This window comes from Argopecten irradians, chromosome 6, assembly GCF_041381155.1.
Source record: "Argopecten irradians isolate NY chromosome 6, Ai_NY, whole genome shotgun sequence".
Classification (NCBI taxonomy): domain Eukaryota; kingdom Metazoa; phylum Mollusca; class Bivalvia; order Pectinida; family Pectinidae; genus Argopecten; species Argopecten irradians.
The window spans coordinates 45,371,791-45,393,559 of record NC_091139.1 but is presented as its reverse complement, the minus strand read 5'-3'; the positions used below and the strand labels follow the sequence as shown (position 1 = coordinate 45,393,559).

Sequence of the window (21,769 nt, the reverse complement as noted above, 5' to 3'; positions counted from 1 at the left end):
ATAAAGATAACACAATAAAAAAAAATCATCAGTTAACTTCTTTAATTCATCCATGACTTTGTTTAAAAAACAACCACACACTAATATCAATATCAACAGTAAAAACAATAAAGAGAGATCTCATTTGCCTGTGAAAGCCACATATATGTATATATTCAAAATATTCTTAAATTTCTAATTATCTTCATACAAAAATTCATTTTACTCCAATATTAAACACTTTCACAATTAGTTGCATTATGATCATGAACATATATAGTGTAACGGGCATTTTTGCAAACCAATTGGAATACACTGTAGGGTAATACTATTAGAAACAATTCCAGACCCATAAATATCATTTGAGCTATTTGTTAAAAATGCCAAGATCTAGCACATAAAATTATTCCTTTTCTCTTATCCATGTATCCTAGTTTAACATCTATACCTTCATGAATTATTGATGAATTCATTTTGTAACATAAAACTGAAAAATCAATTGAAACATATGCAACAGCATGACTTTAACCAGTTCAAAGGCGATAATAAAATTAAAGTTGCCTTATTGTGTAACAAAAGAGATATTATAGCAAGTCACGGTAATCCAAGAAATTGTTCACTTCGAATTCACTATCACTGATATCGATGTTGTCACCATCATTTGTCATCATCAGTAATCCAAGAAATTATTCACCAGTTCGCTATCACTCACTGTCCGTGTCGTCACCATCATGCGTAATGTCATCATCAGTGTCCTCATCACTGGTACTGTCTGTAGAAGAATAGAGTAAAGCTGCATGCCGAAACTGATCAGCAAGACAATCGGCTTCATCACAAACACAGTTCACTGAACATATATCACAACATTTGTGTCCTTTGACATCTGACGAAAAAGTTGTTGTGTAGTTTTTCATCAAATGACTGCGACGGCATGCAGAATTGTTTAAGGAATAGTCCTTCATGTCACTGTCCACCTTTGCCAGTTGTCTTTTAGTACATATGAGAATATGATCAGAGTACGCACCATCTCGACCAGCACGTCCAATTTGCTGTACAAATGTGTCCAGTTCAATGGGGGAGCCAAAGTTGACCACATGGGATACACCTTTAAAATTTACACCCATACCTGCTGCGTTGGTACAAATAAGGATGCGGATTTGTCCTGTATTGGATCCCATGTCTGCAGTAATCGATTCCTTAATCCGGTTCAGTGTACAGGAATGATACATCTGATAAAGATGCTGGAGACCGGGAATCTGTAATCTCAGAGCATTGTAGAGGGCAGCACATTCCCTGATTGTTCTGGTAAAAACCACATGTCTTGGAAAATTGTTCCTTTCCTCCTGCAACCCTGAAATTGCCCACTGCATCATGTCCGCAACATCCATGTTAGAATTACACAGTTTCACATTTAGTTTAATGTTGGGACGATCCGGACACTGGATATATTCCATTGGTGATTTTAAACAGAGCTTTGCACATATCCCTAACCTGTTCTTTTTACTGGCTGTTGCTGTGAGTACCATCACTGGAGCATCTGGGCAAAGCGACCGAATTTCCCCTAACTTCCCGAACCATCCTCTGAACGCACTTTCTGCATGCCTTTCTTCACCCCTGTAAAACATCAGAAAAGATAAAGATATAGAGTTTGTGGGGGAAATTATTAAATTTTAATGTAACAAAACCAAATAAAAATACATATGTAGGTAAATTTAGTTAAAATCTTAACAGTAAATGTCATGATTGCTTGAGGGGAGGGGGTGTTAAAATAATTGAAGAAGTGATCAAATCATCATGCATGGAATTAAAACTTTTTTATTAGAAACAATTTTCTAACATTAAGATAAGATAAGATAAGATTTATTTCCAGTACAGGAACGTGTAAGTTCCTCTTCACCGGACTCAAGGTCCATCATTTACATAATTTAAGGATCACTTCCAGTGATATTTCCTTTGTAGTTGTATACTATGTCCTGATTTTGCCAGTTTTTATCTAATCTATTTTTAAAGGTGTTGATATTAGGCGCTGAGACGACGCTTTCTGGTAGACTGTTCCAAAGTTTGACAGTTCGAATTTTGAAGGCGTTGCTTCGCAGCTGGGTTTTGGCTTGTTGTGGGAAGAGCATTTTCGAGTTTCCTCTGTTACTGTGTCTTTCTGCTACATCCTTCCAGAGTTGTATGAAGGTACATGCTTCTTTGTCGTATATGCCGTTTATCATTTTATAAAGTTCTATCATATCTCCTCTGGCACGTCGGTATGACAATGTTGGGAGCTTCAGTATTCTTAAGCCTTTCTGGGTATGTTAGATTGCCCATTCCTGGAAGACTCTTCGTTGCTCTGCGTTGAACAGCTTCTAGTCTGTCGATGTCCTTAACCTTGAACGGGGCCCATACCGAGCTTGCGTAATCCAGTTGTGTTCTTACCAAACTTTTATATAATGGGATGAAAGATTTAGAGTTCATGAAATTGAAAGTTCTTCTAAGTAGGCCAAAAATCTGATTGGCCTTATTTACTTTTTCGCTTATATGGTTATCAAATGTTAGCTCGTTATCAATAGTTACTCCAATATCCTTTTCCTTGTCCGTTTTCATGAGGTTGTTTCCTAGTAATTTATATGTCCCTGTTGCTCCTTCCATGATACGCTGGTGTCGACCTATGTGCATGTGTTTACATTTTTCAGGATGCATTCTCAACAGCCAAGTATCGCTCCAGGTCCCCATTGTCACGAGATCCTTCTGTAGTGTACATTCATCTTCTCGCTTACTTATTATTTTAAATATCTTGGTGTCATCCGCAAACAGGTACATGTCAGAGTTGACTATTTCCGGTAGATCGTTGACAAATATAACAAACAGTAGTGGACCAAGAACTGACCCCTGTGGGATTCCAGATGATACTTCTGTCCATTCGGAATTGGTTTCCTTAATTGAGACGTGTTGTTTACGTCCAGTTAGGAAACATGTTATCCAGTTAATGATTTGGTTCGAGATATTGTACGCGCGTAGCTTGTTGGTTAGCCGTCTGTGTGGCACTGTGTCGAAAGCTTTTTGATAATCCATGTATACACAGTCTATCCCCAATCCCTTATCTATGGCTTCAGTCCACTTGTCTAATACCTCTAGGAGTTGTAGGGACGTTGATCGTCCTGATATGAAGCCATATTGCATGGGTGAAAATAGACCATTAATACGCATGAATTTGTTTATATGTTCTCTCACTAGAGTCTCCATGACCTTGCATATGACTGAGGTTAAACTAACAGGCCTGTAGTTTCCCGCTGCACTTTTATCCCCCTTTTTATAAATAGCACATACTCGAGCTTGTTTCCATTGATCGGGGATAGTCCCTTCCTTCAGTGTTTGGTTGAAAATGATTTCAAGTGGAGTTGCTATAGAGGAGCATACATTGCATAATATCAACAACTGTTAAAACATATATTTCCACAGTTTTCAATCTAGTCATATCTGCACATGTTCTGTTCATGTTTTTTTACTCTCATGAGACTTATAATGAGATCATTTCATACACACACATACATTTTGTATAAAATATACATACCACTGCAAAACCGTGTGCGCTTCATCCACTACTACGGCCCCCAATCTCTGGCGATATACATCCGACAGCAACAAGCCTCTCCACATCTCTTCACCAAGTAACCTTTCGGGGCACGCATATACTACTGAGAAATCCCCTTTAAATATGGACGCTTTCTCCTCGTCATCTTTACCAATATAGGTGGATCTGATCCCTAATGCAGACAGAAACTCCGACTGTTCCTTCATGATGCTAATCAAAGGTGAAATTACAAGTACCAACTTTTCAGTCAACACTGGTATAGCCTGATAGCACAGTGACTTGCCGCTTCCAGTTGTAGTCGACAGGAAAACGTCCTTACCACGTAGGATAGTCGATAAAACTTCCTTCTGGTGTGTATGTAGGCTGTCGATAGAAAAGAAATCGCATACTCTTCGCTCATCTTGGTCGTCCATTTTACTCGCCGCCTATGCCGAACAGCGTTTGCAAGCGGGGCTGTGATTGGTCGAAGCCTTTTTTCACAGCTGGAAAATTGTTCGCGACACTTTTATAACGTAAAGCACTGATTGGCTTAGAAGGGTCACGTGACCGAGCCTCACTCCAGAAAATCTCGCAGGATATATCAGAGGTACTGACAGAGTGAAATGAAGGGAAGTAACTCTGATAGAGGAGAATGGTACATGTATGGCTGCCGATCTCGAAAAATAATATATGGTGAAATCGTTCACTTTCATGCTGCATATTTTATTTTTAATATTTCATTTTCAGCCGCTGTTATGCCATGGACTGCTGTGTTAAGTCTTCATTGAAATGGTATTAATTTTATATAATTTGAATACATATTAGGTAGACTTCATTTAAATTGATATAAATTACAGATCGTAGTACTGTACGTAAATGCCGACCAGGATACATTGCGCACGGCTTCGAGAATCCTAAATACTCAAAGTTTTGTTTAAAAATATGATATAATTAACCTACAAACTGACTCATTTGTATGTTATAAACTAAATCCCAAAATTGATGACAAAAATATTAACCAGAATACGTAATTTTATGACACTGAAAATGGACGAAATTCGGGTTCTCGGTTGTACTGTAATGGCTGCCGTGGGCTTGGGGTAACCTACGAAAGCAAATGTTAAATTTTGCACTAATCACACATCGTAAGGTGTTTTATCAAGAAACCCTTCGAAAACAGTAAGTGCTTATAATTATATTTTGGGTGACTTTGAATTTAATTTGTAGTTTCAAATTGATATTTGCAATATATCTGTCAATGTTTATACGTAATGGCGACCGTGTTTTCTCGTGGCGGTCGAAAATGGAGTATAAACAGAGTAAAATATATGAATACCATATGTTTAAAATTGTAAATTATTGTAAAATATTTTTATTTACACTTTTCGAAATGTAAATAACGCAATAGTTCTCGGATTGTCGTACTATTTATTACAATAAAATGTAAACAAACATCGCAAGCGGCTGTGTTCCCTCAATGTTTATGTGTACAGATATAGGAGTTGTACCTTTGAGCGCCCGGATGTACCTTTGTGTGGACGTCAATTCATTTACATTTTTTTAATTCACACTTTGATGCCAGTACTGACTACTGACATCAGAATTTTTCAAGGTTAAAAATTCACTCATTTCAATAACACGGCTTTATTGAGATTAGTACTCTTCGAGGGGGGGGGGGGGGGGACAAACATGTCCTTTTGGGAGTTTACAAAATATTGAGGACCATTATCGTTTTCTGCTTTTAAAATGCAAAGTCCAATAGAATTTTTCTTTTTTTTTTTTTAATTTTAATATTCACTGTAGTATTAATATGTAAATCAAATAAGAAGGATGTCTTGTAGACTTATAGCCTATAATTAAATGCTTTTAAAACTTCCCCAGAGTCATGAAAAAAGTGAGTTATATTTTCTAAAGATAAAAAAATCTCCTGGTCCATTATAGCATCACTATTACCTTTGGGCCTTTTGAAATTCTCCAATTCCATCATTTTTTCCCTTAAAAGAATTGTGCATACCCATCATAACACAAATAATTATACATTAATGTAACCCTGATCAAAACTAGTTGCAATATATCGCTCGGCTAGAGAGAACTTCTCTTTAGCTCGATCGGTGGAGCATCAGACTAGTAATCCAGATGTCCCGAGTGTTCGATTCCTGGCAGAGGCAGGTATTAAATTTATTGTAAATCCTGCATCCTGTTACATTTGTGCTCATGTAGGGAATTGGAAAGGATACTTAACGATACCTGCGAAGGAATCGTGACCCCTAGAAACTCAAGACAAGTTCATTCCTAGAGAGGAGTATGTAACCCTGGTCAATACTAGCTGCAATATGTCGCTCGGCTAGAGCTCGACCAGTGGAGCATCAGACTAGTAATCCAGAGGTCCTGAGTTCAATCCATTGCAGAGGCAGGTATTAAATTTATTGTAAATCCTGCACCCTGTTTACATTAATGTAAAAACCAATGTCAGTTGTTACAAATAACAGTATTTCAACACTTGCACCAAAATTGTAACCTGATAGTTTCGGCCCATTGGGCCACTTGAAATTCTCAAAAGCCAGCATTTTCTTCCTTGAAATGATTGTTCATACCCATCACAACACTTAGAATCCTATTTAATTGTAGCTAATCAATGTCAGTTGTGTAACAGGAGAGGAGAAAATGTAACGGCCAGACCACAAGCCAAATGCTCTACCGCTGAGCTACCAATCCCGCTACAGCTGTTACACATAATAGTATTTCATTACCTGCATAGAAATCTTAACCTGATGATTTCGAACATTGACGCCTGGATGATTCCATTAATGTAGATTTGGACATTTTGAATTTTGTATTTTATTGATAACAAGCTTAACATAAATGATGTATATATGGAATTTATTTTTTATTGTGATTTCATCTATTGTGTTGTAGGATAGTAGACACAATGGGGTCTATAGTTGGAAAAGCAATGGACGAAAACATGAAGAAGCAGCAAGAATTCATGCTGAAGACACAGCGCATTCAAGTAATATTTCTATAATTATCTTCATGTAGCTTGTCTTCCATAACTGTTGACATCTAATTATTTTCATTTATATATAATTTTATATAAGACCAAAAAAAATAATAATATGTCTGTTTAGGGTTACCCGACCCGACCCCTAATTTTTACCCTCAACCCTATATTTTCCCCACTTTTCCACGAAAAAAATTTTAAAAGTCAGGATTTCGATCTCAGACTCCGGATCCAGCCATAATTTTCAAGTGAAAGATACTAAAAAATTCCTTCCGACCTACTAACCCAATTTTTTTTTGTCAATGTAACCCTAAACAGATATATTTTTTTGTTTGGCCTAATACTTTCTGATCAGGTCATTATGATCAGTCAGAGTTACTTCCCTTTGTTTGACTTGGTCTCTTTTATCTTCGACCAGCCAATTTGTGGTCATTTGGGATGGGTCACAGTGGTCTTGTGGCAGTTATGTAACCGTACTGGTATTTAATGACGTAGGCAAATACCCGGTCATGATTTTGTTCGTTTTATTTTCAACACTCAGACAATGACACATCCTCGATACTCCAGGGCTTCCGATCACTTACGATCTCTATCACCCCTGGACTATCTCATAGTGAAATTGGAGGCAGCTCAGCAGAAAACATTTGACCAATCAGAGGCTCGCAAAGACTTCCTTTGAAGACTACAGAGAGAGCGACGCCAAACATCAAAGCGTCAAAGTCAACCACAGTGTACCGTTATACGGCTCTTTTTATGTACATCAAATGACTAAATTACCTGTTCTATTCTGTTGCCTCCAGTTTTACTATGAGATAGTCCAGGGGTGTAGATATCGTAAGTGATCGGAAGCCCTGGAGTATCGAGGATGACAATGACATGACAGGAACTGATGGTGAAGATGGAATACTCTGGGTGTGGCCCAAAGCTCTCATCACCTGATATCATGCCTTTCCTCAACCGCATAGTTTAAAAATGAAATGAGACCTTGAAATCCCTGCACAATATGAACCTTCTGTCTCTGAGGTCTCAAGCACAACTGACACAAAGACACTACAAACTGACCAACACACATTTACCGCCAAAAATTACCTAGCCAATGAAATTACAACTATTATTAGGTAAAAAGAATGTGGACGGACCAGTCGGACTGGACTTTGGACAGCACAAACAATAAACACACATGTAGACTTACATGACAAACACATGACAGGTAACACACACTGGCTGTAACCTATAACACTAAATAAACTAGATGTACACACTCTTACAAAACTCACTCTCCACAGTCTGGGCACAAACACACAAACAAGTAAATACAAATAATAAATAGTAATAATAAATTGATATTAAAATATGATAAATGTAACCCTACTGCAGTTATATATAGTGATAGTCTGCTCTATAATTTAGCAGGTTGATTATAGCTGATATGTAAATTTACATTTTCAAAACAAGTATAATATCACCTGCTACGGTCATCACAAAATTGATACTCAATCAGAAACATAGTATATATATGTTTCTGATTCTAATTCAAGTCCAATTTTTTTTTAAACTTTTGTAAAATAAAAACATGTTTCAATTGAGTTTGAGTTGCATAAAAATGAAAAATATATCCACATTATTTTGATAAAATCTATCAGAAATTTACTAATGAACTCAGATATTATACATGTCCATTTTTAGTGATTCAGATATTATAATGATATATACAGATTCAGACAGATATATTCAGGTCAAATAATGATAAATGGACTAATGAAATAAGAATACGGAAGATAAGTAGGTCCATAAAACTAGAACTAACCAGATCTAATACATGTCCATACGGCCCTAACCAGATTATACACATGTCCCATGACCTAAACAGATATATACATGTCCAACTGGACCTAACCAGATATATTACATGTCCATGGCCTAACCAGATATATACATGTCCATGGCCTAACCAGATATATACATGTCCATGACCTAACCAGATATATACATGTCCATGGCCTAACCAGATATATACATGTCCATGACCTAACCAGATATATACATGTCCATGACCTAACCAGATATATACATGTCCATGGGCCTAACCAGATATATACATGTCCATGGCCTAACCAGATATATACATGTCCATGCCTATATATATACATGTCCATGGCCTAACCAGATATATACATGTCCATGGCCTAACCAGATATATACATGTCCATGACCTAACCAGATATATACATGTCCATGGCCTAACCAGATATATACATGTCCATGGCCTAACCAGATATATACATGTCCATGACCTAACCAGATATATACATGTCCATGGCCTAACCAGATATATACATGTCCATGGCCTAACCAGATATATACATGTCCATGGCCTAACCAGATATATACATGTCCATGGCCTAACCAGATGTATACACATGGGCCTAACCAGATATATACATGTCCATGGCCTAACCAGATATATACATGTCCATGGCCTAACCAGATATATACATGTCCATGGCCTAACCAGATATATACATGTCCATGACCTAACCAGATATATACATGTCCATGACCTAACCAGATATATACATGTCCATGGCCTAACCAGATATATACATGTCCATGGCCTAACCAGATATATACATGTCCATGGCCTAACCAGATATATACATGTCATGACCTAACCAGATATATACATGTCCATGACCTAACCAGATATATACATGTCCATGACCTAACCAGATATATACATGTCCATGGCCTAACCAGATATATACATGTCCATGGCCTAACCAGTCCATGATAACCAGATATATACATGTCCATGACCTAACCAGATATATACATGTCCATGACCTAACCAGATATATACATGTCCATGGCCTAACCAGATATATACATGTCCATGGCCCTAACCAGATATATACATGTCCATGACCTAACCAGATATATACATGTCCATGACCTAACCACATGTATACATGTCCATGCCTAACCAGATATATACATGTCCATGACCTAACCAGATGTATACATGTCCATGGCCTAACCAGATATATACATGTCCATGGCCTAACCAGATATATACATGTCCATGGCCTAACCAGATATATGTCCATGGCCTAACCAGATGTATACATGTCCATGACCTAACCAGATATATACATGTCCATGGCCTACATGTCCATGGCCTAACCCATGGCCTAATATATACATGTCCATGACCTAACCAGATATATACATGTCCATGACCTAACCAGATATATACATGTCCATGGCCTAACCAGATATATACATGTCCATGGCCTAACCAGATATATACATGTCCATGGCCTAACCAGATGTATACATGTCCATGGCCTAACCAGATATATACATGTCCATGGCCTAACCAGATATATACATGTCCATGGCCTAACCAGATATTATACATGTCCATGGCCTAACCAGATATATACATGTCCATGGCCTAACCAGATGTATACATGTCCATGGCCTAACCAGATATATACATGTCCATGACCTAACCAGATATATACATGTCCATGGCCTAACCAGATATATACATGTCCATGACCTAACCCAGATATACATGTCCATGACCTAACCAGATATATACATGTCCATGGCCTAACCAGATATATACATGTCCATGGCCTAACCAGATATATACATGTCCATGACCTAACCAGATATATACATGTCCATGACCTAACCAGATATATACATGTCCATGCCTAACCAGATATATACATGTCCATGACCTAACCAGATGTATACATGTCCATGGCCTAACCAGATATATACATGTCCATGGCCTAACCAGATATATACATGTCCATGGCCTAACCAGATATATACATGTCCATGGCCTAACCAGATATATACATGTCCATGGCCTAACCAGATATATACATGTCCATGACCTAACCAGATATATACATGTCCATGGCCTAACCAGATATATACATGTCCATGGCCTAACCAGATATATACATGTCCATGGCCTAACCAGATATATACATGTCCATGGCCTAACCAGATATATACATGTCCATGGCCTAACCAGATATATACATGTCCATGGACCTAACCAGATATATACATGTCCATGGCCTAACCAGATATATACATGTCCATGGCCTAACCAGATATATACATGTCCATGGCCTAACCAGATATATACATGTCCATGGCCTAACCATACATGTCCATGCCTACCAGATATATACATGTCCATGACCTAACCAGATATATACATGTCCATGACCTAACCAGATATATACATGTCCATGGCCTAACCAGATATATACATGTCCATGGCCTAACCAGATATATACATGTCCATGACCTAACCAGATATATACATGTCCATGACCTAACCAGATATATACATGCATCCATGGCCTAACCAGATATATACATGTCCATGACCTAACCAGATATATACATGTCCATGACCTAACCAGATATATACATGTCCATGTCCATGGCCTAACCAGATATATACATGTCCATGGCCTAACCAGATATATACATGTCCATGGCCTAACCAGATATATACATGTCCATGACCTAACCAGATATATACATGTCCATGGCCTAACCAGATATATACATGTCCATGACCTAACCAGATATATACATGTCCATGACCTAACCAGATATATACATGTCCATGACCTAACCAGATATATACATGTCCATGACCTAACCAGATATATACATGTCCATGGCCTAACCAGATATATACATGTCCATGTAACCAGATATACATGTCCATGCCTAACCAGATATATACATGTCCATGACCTACCAGATATATACATGTCCATGGCCTAACCAGATATATACATGTCCATGGCCTAACCAGATATATACATGTCCATGACCTAACCAGATATATACATGTCCATGGCCTAACCAGATATATACATGTCCATGGCCTAACCAGATATATACATGTCCATGGCCTAACCAGATATATACATGTCCATGGCCTAACCAGATATATACATGTCCATGGCCTAACCAGATATATACATGTCCATGGCCTAACCAGATATATACATGTCCATGGCCTAACCATGATATATACATGTCCATGGCCTAACCAGATATATACATGTCCATGGCCTAACCAGATATATACATGTCCATGGCCTAACCAGATATATACATGTCCATGGCCTAACCAGATATATACATGTCCATGGCCTAACCAGATGTATACATGTCCATGGCCTAACCAGATATATACATGTCCATGGCCTAACCAGATATATACATGTCCATGGCCTAACCAGATATATACATGTCCATGGCCTAACCAGATATATACATGTCCATGACCTAACCAGATATATACATGTCCATGGCCTAACCAGATATATACATGTCCATGGCCTAACCAGATATATACATGTCCATGACCTAACCAGATATACATGTCCATGACCTAACCAGATATACATGTCCATGACCTAACCAGATATATACATGTCCATGACCTAACCAGATATATACATGTCCATGACCTAACCAGATATACATGTCCATGACCTAACCAGATATATACATGTCCATGACCTAACCAGATATATACATGTCCATGACCTAACCAGATATATACATGTCCATGACCTAACCAGATATATACATGTCCATGGCCTAACCAGATATATACATGTCCATGACCTAACCAGATATATACATGTCCATGACCTAACCAGATATATACATGTCCATGGCCTAACCAGATATATACATGTCCATGGCCTAACCAGATATATACATGTCATCCAGTATACATGTCCATGGCCTAACCAGATATATACATGTCCATGGCCTTACCAGATATATACATGTCCATGGCCTAACCAGATATATACATGTCCATGGCCTAACCAGATATATACATGTCCATGGCCTAACCAGATATATACATGTCCATGGCCTAACCAGATATATACATGTCCATGGCCTAACCAGATATATACATGTCCATGGCCTAACCAGATATATACATGTCCATGGCCTAACCAGATATATATACATGTCCATGGCCTAACCAGATATATACATGTCCATGGCCTAACCAGATATATACATGTCCATGGCCTAACCAGATATATACATGTCCATGGCCTAACCAGATATATACATGTCCATGGCCTAACCAGATATATATACATGTCCATGGCCTAACCAGATATATACATGTCCATGGCCTAACCAGATATATACATGTCCATGGCCTAACCAGATATATACATGTCCATGACCTAACCAGATATATACATGTCCATGGCCTAACCAGATGTATACATGTCCATGACCTAACCAGATATATACATGTCCATGGCCTAACCAGATGTATACATGTCCATGACCTAACCAGATATATACATGTCCATGACCTAACCAGATATACATGTCCATGACCTAACCAGATATATACATGTCCATGACCTAACCAGATATATACATGTCCATGACCTAACCAGATATACATGTCCATGACCTAACCAGATATATACATGTCCATGACCTAAACCAGATATATACATGTCCATGGCCTAACCAGATATATACATGTCCATGACCTAACCAGATATATACATGTCCATGGCCTAACCAGATATATACATGTCCATGACCTAACCAGATATATACATGTCCATGACCTAACCAGATATATACATGTCCATGGCCTAACCAGATATATACATGTCCATGACCTAACCAGATATATACATGTCCATGACCTAACCAGATGTATACATGTCCATGGCCTAACCAGATATATACATGTCCATGACCTAACCAGATATATACATGTCCATGACCTAACCAGATATATACATGTCCATGACCTAACCAGATATATACATGTCCATGGCCTAACCAGATATATACATGTCCATGGCCTAACCAGATATATACATGTCCATGGCCTAACCAGATATATACATGTCCATGGCCTTACCAGATATATACATGTCCATGACCTAACCAGATATATACATGTCCATGGCCTAACCAGATTACATGTCCATGGCCTAACCAGATATATACATGTCCATGACCTAACCAGATATATACATGTCCATGGCCTAACCAGATATATACATGTCCATGGCCTAACCAGATATATACATGTCCATGACCTAACCAGATATATACATGTCCATGGCCTAACCAGATATATACATGTCCATGGCCTAACCAGATATATACATGTCCATGGCCTAACCAGATATATACATGTCCATGGCCTAACCAGATATATACATGTCCATGGCCTAACCAGATATATACATGTCCATGGCCTAACCAGATATATACATGTCCATGGCCTAACCAGATATATACATGTCCATGGCCTAACCAGATATATACATGTCCATGGCCTAACCAGATATATACATGTCCATGGCCTAACCAGATATATACATGTCCATGGCCTAACCAGATGTATATATACATGTCCATGGACCTAACCAGATATATACATGTCCATGCCTAACCAGATATATCATGTCCATGACCTAACCAGATATATACATGTCCATGACCTAACCAGATATATACATGTCCATGACCTAACCAGATATATACATGTCCATGCTAACCATGTCCATGACCTAACCAGATATATACATGTCCATGACCTAACCAGATATATACATGTCCATGACCTAACCAGATATATACATGTCCATGGCCTAACCAGATATATACATGTCCATGACCTAACCAGATATATACATGTCCATGGCCTAACCAGATGTATACATGTCCATGACCTAACCAGATATATACATGTCCATGACCTAACCAGATGTATACATGTCCATGGCCTAACCAGATATATACATGTCCATGACCTAACCAGATATATACATGTCCATGGCCTAACCAGATATATACATGTCCATGACCTAACCAGATATATACATGTCCATGACCTAACCAGATATACATGTCCATGACCTAACCAGATATATACATGTCCATGACCTAACCAGATATATACATGTCCATGACCTAACCAGATATATACATGTCCATGACCTAACCAGATATATACATGTCCATGGCCTAACCAGATATATACATGTCCATGGCCTAACCAGATATATACATGTCCATGACCTAACCAGATATATACATGTCCATGGCCTAACCAGATATATACATGTCCATGGCCTAACCAGATATATACATGTCCATGGCCTAACCAGATATATACATGTCCATGGCCTAACCAGATATATACATGTCCATGGCCTAACCAGATATATACATGTCCATGCCCTATTTTCATGCCTAACCAGATATATACATGTCCATGGCCTAACCAGATGTATACATGTCCATGGCCTAACCAGATATATACATGTCCATGGCCTAACCAGATGTATACATGTCCATGGCCTAACCAGATATATACATGTCCATGGCCTAACCAGATATATACATGTCCATGGCCTAACCAGATATATACATGTCCATGGCCTAACCAGATGTATACATGTCCATGACCTAACCAGATGTATACATGTCCATGACCTAACCAGATGTATACATGTCCATGACCTAACCAGATGTATACATGTCCATGGCCTAACCAGATGTATACATGTCCATGACCTAACCAGATGTAAATATGTTTGTGGTCTATTTCTATTCCAGCAAGAGCGCATGCTACAGATGAATAACCAGATGAGAGAACGAATGATGGCCGCACAAATTGCAAGAGCAAGAGACATGTTCCATTTTTTCGCCTGTTTCTATGGATTTGCCCTTATTGGTGGAGTAGCTGGGTAAGGAATGACGAAAAGAAAGGTGATCTAATTCTGTAACATCTGTTAGACATGAATGTTACCGGGTAGGTGATCTAATTCTGTAACATCTGTTAGACATGAATGTTACCATGTAGGTGATCTAATTCTGTTACATCTGTTAAACATGAATGTTACCGGGTAGGTGATCTAATTCTGTAACATCTGTTAGACATGAATGTTACCGGGTAGGAATTAAACAATACATCTGTCAGACATGAATGTTACCGGGTAGAAATTAAACAATACATCTGTTAGACATGAATGTTACCGGGTAGGTGATCTAATTCTGTTACATCTGTTAGACATGAATGTTACCGGGTAGGAATTAAACAATACATCTGTTAGACATGAATGTTACTGGGTAGGTGATCTAATTCTGTAACATCTGTTAGACATGAATGTTACCGGGTAGGTGATCTAATTCTGTAACATCTGTTAGACATGAATGTTACCGTGTAGGTGATCTAATTCTGTAACATCTGTTAAACATGAATGTTACCGGGTAGGTGATCTAATTCTGTAACATCTGTTAGACATGAATGTTACCGGGTAGGTGATCTAATTCTGTAACATCTGTTAGACATGAATGTTACCGGGTAGGAATTAAACAATACATCTGTTAGACATGAATGTTACCGGGTAGGTGATCTAATTCTGTAACATCTGTTAGACATGAATGTTACCGGGTAGAAATTAAACAATACATCTGTTAGACATGAATGTTACCGTGTAGGAATTAAACAATACATCTGTTAGACATGAATGTTACCGGGTAGGTGATCTAATTCTGTAACATCTGTTAGACATGAATGTTACCGGGTAGAAATTAAACAATACATCTGTTAGACATGAATGTTACCGGGTAGGTGATCTAATTCTGTAACATCTGTTAGACATGAATGTTACCGGGTAGGAATTAAACAATACATCTGTTAGACATGAATGTTACCGGGTAGGTGATCTAATTCTGTAACATCTGTTAGACATGAATGTTACCGGGTAGGAATTAAACAATACATCTGTTAGACATGAATGTTACTGGGTAGGTGATCTAATTCTGTAACATCTGTTAGACATGAATGTTACCGGGTAGGTGATCTAATTCTGTAACATCTGTTAGACATGAATGTTACCGGGTAGGTGATCTAATTCTGTAACATCTGTTAGACATGAACGTTACCAGGTAGGTGATCCAATTCTGTAACATCTGTTAGACATGAATGTTACCGGGTAGGTGATCTAATTCTGTAACGTCTGTTAGACATGAATGTTACCGTGTAGGTGATCTAATTCTGTAACATCTGTTAGACATGAATGTTACCGGGTAGGTGATCTAATTCTGTAACATCTGTTAGACATGAATGTTACCGGGTAGAAATTAAACAATACATCTGTCAGACATGAATGTTACCGGGTAGGTGATCTAATTCTGTAACATCTGTTAGACATGAATGTTACCGGGTAGGTGATCTAATTCTGTAACATCTGTTAGACATGAATGTTACCGGGTAGAAATTAAACAATACATCTGCTAGACATGAATGTTACCGGGTAGGTGATCTAATTCTGTAACATCTGTTAGACATGAATGTTACCGGGTAGAAAATTAAACAATACATCTGTTAGACATGAATGTTACCGGGTAGGTGATCTAATTCTGTAACATCTGTTAGACATGAATGTTACCGGGTAGAAATTAAACAATACATCTGTTAGACATGAATGTTACCGGGTAGGTGATCTAATTCTGTAACGTCTGTTAGACATGAATGTTACCGGGTAGGTGATCTAATTCTGTAACATCTGTTAGACATGAATGTTACCGGGTAGGAATTAAACAATACATCTGTTAGACATGAATGTTACCGGGTAGGTGATCTAATTCTGTAACATCTGTTAGACATGGATGTTACCGTGTAGGAATTAAACAATACACCTGTTAGACATGAATGTTACCGTGTAGGAATTAAACAATACATCTGTTAGACATGAATGTTACCGGGTAGGTGATCTAATTCTGTAACATCTGTTAGACATGAATGTTACCGGGTAGGAATTAAACAATACATCTGTTAGACATGAACGTTACCGGGTAGGTGATCTAATTCTGTAACATCTGTTAGACATGAATGTTACCGTGTAGGAATTAAACAATACATCTGTCAGACATGAATGTTACCGGGTAGGAATTAAACAATACATCTGTTAGACATGAATGTTACCGGGTAGGTGATCTAATTCTGTAACATCTGTTAGACATGAATGTTACCGGGTAGGAATTAAACAATGCATCTGTTAGACATGAACGTTACCGTGTAGGAATTAAACAATACATCTGTTGGACATGAATGTTACCGTGTAGGTGATCTAATTCTGTAACATCTGTTAGACATGAATGTTACCGTGTAGGAATTAAACAATACATCTGTTAGACATGAATGTTACCGTGTAGGAATTAAACAATACATCTGTTGGACATGAATGTTACCGGGTAGGTGATCTAATTCTGTAACATCTGTTAGACATGAATGTTACCGGGTAGGTGATCTAATTCTGTAACATCTGTTAGACATGAATGTTACCGTGTAGGAATTAAACAATACATCTGTTAGACATGAATGTTACCGGGTAGGAATTAAACAATACATCTGTTAGACATGAATGTTACCGGGTAGGTGATCTAATTCTGTAACATCTGTTAGACATGAATGTTACCGGGTAGGAATTAAACAATACATCTGTTAGACATGAATGTTGCCGGGTAGGAATTAAACAATACATCTGTTAGACATGAATGTTACCGGGTAGGAATTAAACAATACATCTGTTAGACATGAATGTTACTGGGTAGGAATTAAACAGTACTTACCATAACACTTTACAGCATGTTTTACTGTCAAAGGGCAAAGATACAAATCACAGCAGTTAAATTATACTGTATATAAGCTCAGTTACTCATTATTAAATGTTGCCCTGACGAAATGATAAATGATGTAGGTTGTTATAAGTACTCTAAGACTACTCCGGTGATTTGCTATTTTGTTCTAGAAGCCCACCAATGTAGATAAGTGGAATCCTCTGTACTTACCTTTGAATGGTATATACTACTTTTAACAGGAATCTACTTTTAAATTTGAGGAGCTGGATACTAAGGTGTCAACAATTCTATCAAACCCTATAATACCTATTCTCTTACTAATTTATTTGATGCTTGCTATATTTCCTAACTATATGGTTTGTTTATGGTAGATTTATGAAGAAGAGGAATCCCACAGCTATTGCTCCACTGCTGCCACTGACCTTCGTGTTTATGTACCAGGGAGACATGGCATACGGTGACAAGATGGTCAGAATTAGAGGTCAGTCACATGTCATTTAGCATCTAAAACAACAAATATGTTATAAGGTCAAAGGTCATGGAATGTAGCAATGGCTGAGACCGAGAATTACAGGTCAGCCAATGGGTAGGAATTTGATGTTAATCAATATAGGTCAGATAAAGCACCTATTATAGGGGTCAGAGGTCATAAATACAATATATAATATAATGTACATTGTAAGTGAGTGTAAGACTCAATATCTAGTGAAGAACTCAAGCAATGTATACATCCCTGCATATACCATGTAGTCAGGATCAGAGGTCAAACAATTTAATAAAGGTCAAAGGTCTGGTAATATAATTAGGGTCAAGACAATTTAATGATGGACAGAGGTTGGACATTTCAGGACAGGTCAGAGGTCAGAGTGCATATGGATGTGAGGGTGGGGGTAGGATTGTCTGTGACAATATGGTGAGATTCGAAAACCGTTAGAATGGGGACAAGGTTAAATGATAATTGAGGTCATGGGTCAATTAAAAACTAATTGGTGTCAAAGGTCAGATGTAATGAGGTTCAGAAATTAGGCAGTGTAATGAAGATCAGACATCTGACAATAAGTTGGCATGGTCAGATGAACAGGATCTAATACAATCTGTTTTATCAGGAAGATTCTTATGTCAGTAATAGATGTATTTTCTCTTTACATTACAGAAAATACTGCTGTATATCTTTATCTACATGAAATAATGCCACTTCTGATAATCCTTTATTACGACAAAATAATCAAGTTTAGCTTTTAGCATAGTAGTGAATCTTCATTTTACAGAGCAAACTAATTTCAAGTATTTAATACCTTTATATGTGTCGTTATCTGTTTTACAGAGGAAGCTGACAGGATTATGGATAAGGAGGCCCATCTCCTGGACCTCCCACACGGCCTACCAACATTCGCTAGTATCGAGTCAGCACGACTCAAACAGTTGGAGGAGGACAGAGTTAATCAAGGACACGACATATTCCTGTAGTGTTCTAGTGTGATCTAGGTAGAAAGATGAGTGTGGTATATGTGTATAATTAAATATAACAGTCAGTGATCTCAGGGTCAGAAGATTTATTTACCATTTTGTTTTATCAGAGAGAAATCTAGATTTGATATTGTAAATTTCTTTGAGAAAGTCTTGTCATTATGTAAGATCCAATTCATTATGTGAGATTGTGAAAATATGCTTGAGAAGAGAGGATAGACGTTATGAATTGATTTGGGATACTGCACTTACTGTGAATCATAAGAGTTGTGAGTTCATACATTCATTGAAATGATTTAATAGATACACTACGGTGATTACCACCATCACCCTAGCGGTGACGTCCTTATAGAACACTTGTATTTACTATTAGATTTAAGTTATAATTAGTAGTAAACATATAGAATAAATTCAATATAATATAATAACTTGTGTCCGTGCTCCAGCTCCCTGTTTCACGGTTAGATTGTCATGTTAATGTTCCTTGTGAACATGTCATCTTTAAAGTAAAAGTGACCTACAAAATTAGAAAAAGAAAACAATACACAACATAGTCATTTGAAAGTAGCAATATAAAAATGAATATCATTGTAATTATGGTATGTTTTGAAAGAGAAAATGGCAGCGATTTGGTACATGTGATCTGTTTCTTTAAAACACACATAATGTTTGTATTGTTATTTGCCAGTTGTTAAGTTATTCCTTTTTAAATTTAATACAAGATTTTGGAAAGATGAAAGGAAAATTTTTACATTTGGTTTTTGACTCATTCACCCCTTAAGATACATATGAGCTTTTCTAAATCAAAGACTAGACCGGTCCATTATGAAATTGCAGAGGTGAATGAGTTGAATTATAAAAATAGGAAATTCAAATTTTAAGTTTAAAGATGTTCACCGCTAACAAATGGTATTTTTTTCTCTATCAAAAACAGGAGCAGACGAATTAGTATTTTTTCTTCAGTTACAAAAGTTACTTAATTCACACCATTACCACCATTGAAAAGTTTGAGCTGCTAATTTTAATTCAAGATAAAAAGATCAAAAATAATGAATTACATCCCGAAAATATTCCGTGGCACTATGTCTTATATGGAATGAAGTACTGACTGCGCATATACCAAAAGCAAAATAAATTATTTAATGTTATTTTTTGTGTTAATTAGACATATATAAACATGATTAAACATCATTTATTGTTCAAATGATGAGTATTGTTTATGCTCTGTCGGCTGTGGAGCATCTTTAAGTAAGGGCGTATGTGAGAAGGAGAAGTCACACTGGGTTTTGGGCAAGTGTGGTGCAGGAGCCTTTGATGTAGCTTGCAGGTACGAGGGCTACCATCTTACTTTCTGAAGCGTTCTGTCATTTTATGAGCTGTCGTATTTTTTTAACAAAAATTTACGACATTTCTTCTAAATCTTCCGTCCTTAAAGTAAGTACTAAACGTTGTGAAATTTAATTAACTTTACATTTGGTGTTTCGTTTGACTCGATTAGACAAGTATTTGTTGAGAAAAAGGTTTTTTATTCCCGGTTCATAGGCATCTCGTGTGGTGTTTAGTAGTGTAAAGATACAGTGACGAATCCTTCTCAGTTATAAATCCTTGGTTTAAGTTAACTTATAACTTATATTGTAAGTAGGTAGTTAAAACAACAATATAACATTAAAACTTGAATTGTGTTCCATGTTACTCTCCATACTAGTCTCTCCGCAGGAAATATGGGTAGAGTATGCAAATGAGATATTTCTACAAATTTATTAAAGTAACATTTATATCAACTTAAGTTTGTGGTTTTTTAGTGCTTCATTGTATGTACTCCAGAAAGACTTATGGCAGTTGTTATAAGAAAAATCAGCCAGAATTAGAAGAGAAATGAGATCCCAGGTAATCGTAGATTATATAGATCTTGTGAACTACTGTTGGTACACTGCCTCATCTTGATGAATATGACACATGCATGGCTAAAGTATGGTGAAATTCCAACAATAATCACAAACATATATCAGAGAGATTGACAACTCCGCCATTTTTACAATCGGCAAATG

General features: G+C 37.3%; 2 protein-coding genes across 3 annotated transcripts; one reads left to right on the top strand and one right to left on the bottom strand.

Annotated features, from left to right (window-relative positions):
• Positions 1-27: 27 nt before the first annotated feature.
• Positions 28-4,188, bottom strand: LOC138326044 (uncharacterized). Its single transcript, XM_069272158.1, has 2 exons — positions 3,539-4,188; positions 28-1,593 (listed from the first exon to the last, which is right to left on the bottom strand). The coding sequence occupies exons 1-2, from the start codon at positions 3,970-3,972 to the stop codon at positions 684-686; spliced, it is 1,344 nt and encodes a 447-aa protein (XP_069128259.1). The 5' UTR covers positions 3,973-4,188; the 3' UTR covers positions 28-683.
• A 1,617-nt stretch (positions 4,189-5,805) lies between these two features.
• Positions 5,806-21,507, top strand: LOC138326041 (plasminogen receptor (KT)-like). Of its 2 annotated transcripts, none has more exons than XM_069272156.1 (5): positions 5,806-5,948; positions 6,455-6,548; positions 15,225-15,355; positions 18,626-18,735; positions 19,579-21,507. In XM_069272156.1, exons 2-5 carry the CDS (start codon positions 6,468-6,470, stop codon positions 19,719-19,721), a joined length of 465 nt encoding a protein of 154 aa, XP_069128257.1. In that variant the 5' UTR covers positions 5,806-5,948; positions 6,455-6,467; the 3' UTR covers positions 19,722-21,507. The 2 variants fall into 2 exon arrangements, with proteins under 2 accessions (XP_069128257.1, XP_069128256.1); XM_069272155.1 differs by having other exon boundaries at positions 5,807-5,952.
• The last annotated feature ends 262 nt before the right edge of the window (positions 21,508-21,769 follow it).

Coding starts and splice junctions, on each gene's coding strand:
- LOC138326044 (XM_069272158.1), bottom strand. CDS start 3,972: ATGGACGACCAAGATGAGCGAAGAGTATGCGATTTCTTTTCTATCGAC. Junction 1,594..3,538: donor GCGCACACGGTTTTGCAGTG/GTATGTATATTT, acceptor GATGTTTTACAG/GGGTGAAGAAAGGCATGCAG.
- LOC138326041 (XM_069272156.1), top strand. CDS start 6,468: ATGGGGTCTATAGTTGGAAAAGCAATGGACGAAAACATGAAGAAGCAG. Junction 6,549..15,224: donor TGAAGACACAGCGCATTCAA/GTAATATTTCTA, acceptor TTTCTATTCCAG/CAAGAGCGCATGCTACAGAT. Junction 15,356..18,625: donor CTTATTGGTGGAGTAGCTGG/GTAAGGAATGAC, acceptor TGTTTATGGTAG/ATTTATGAAGAAGAGGAATC.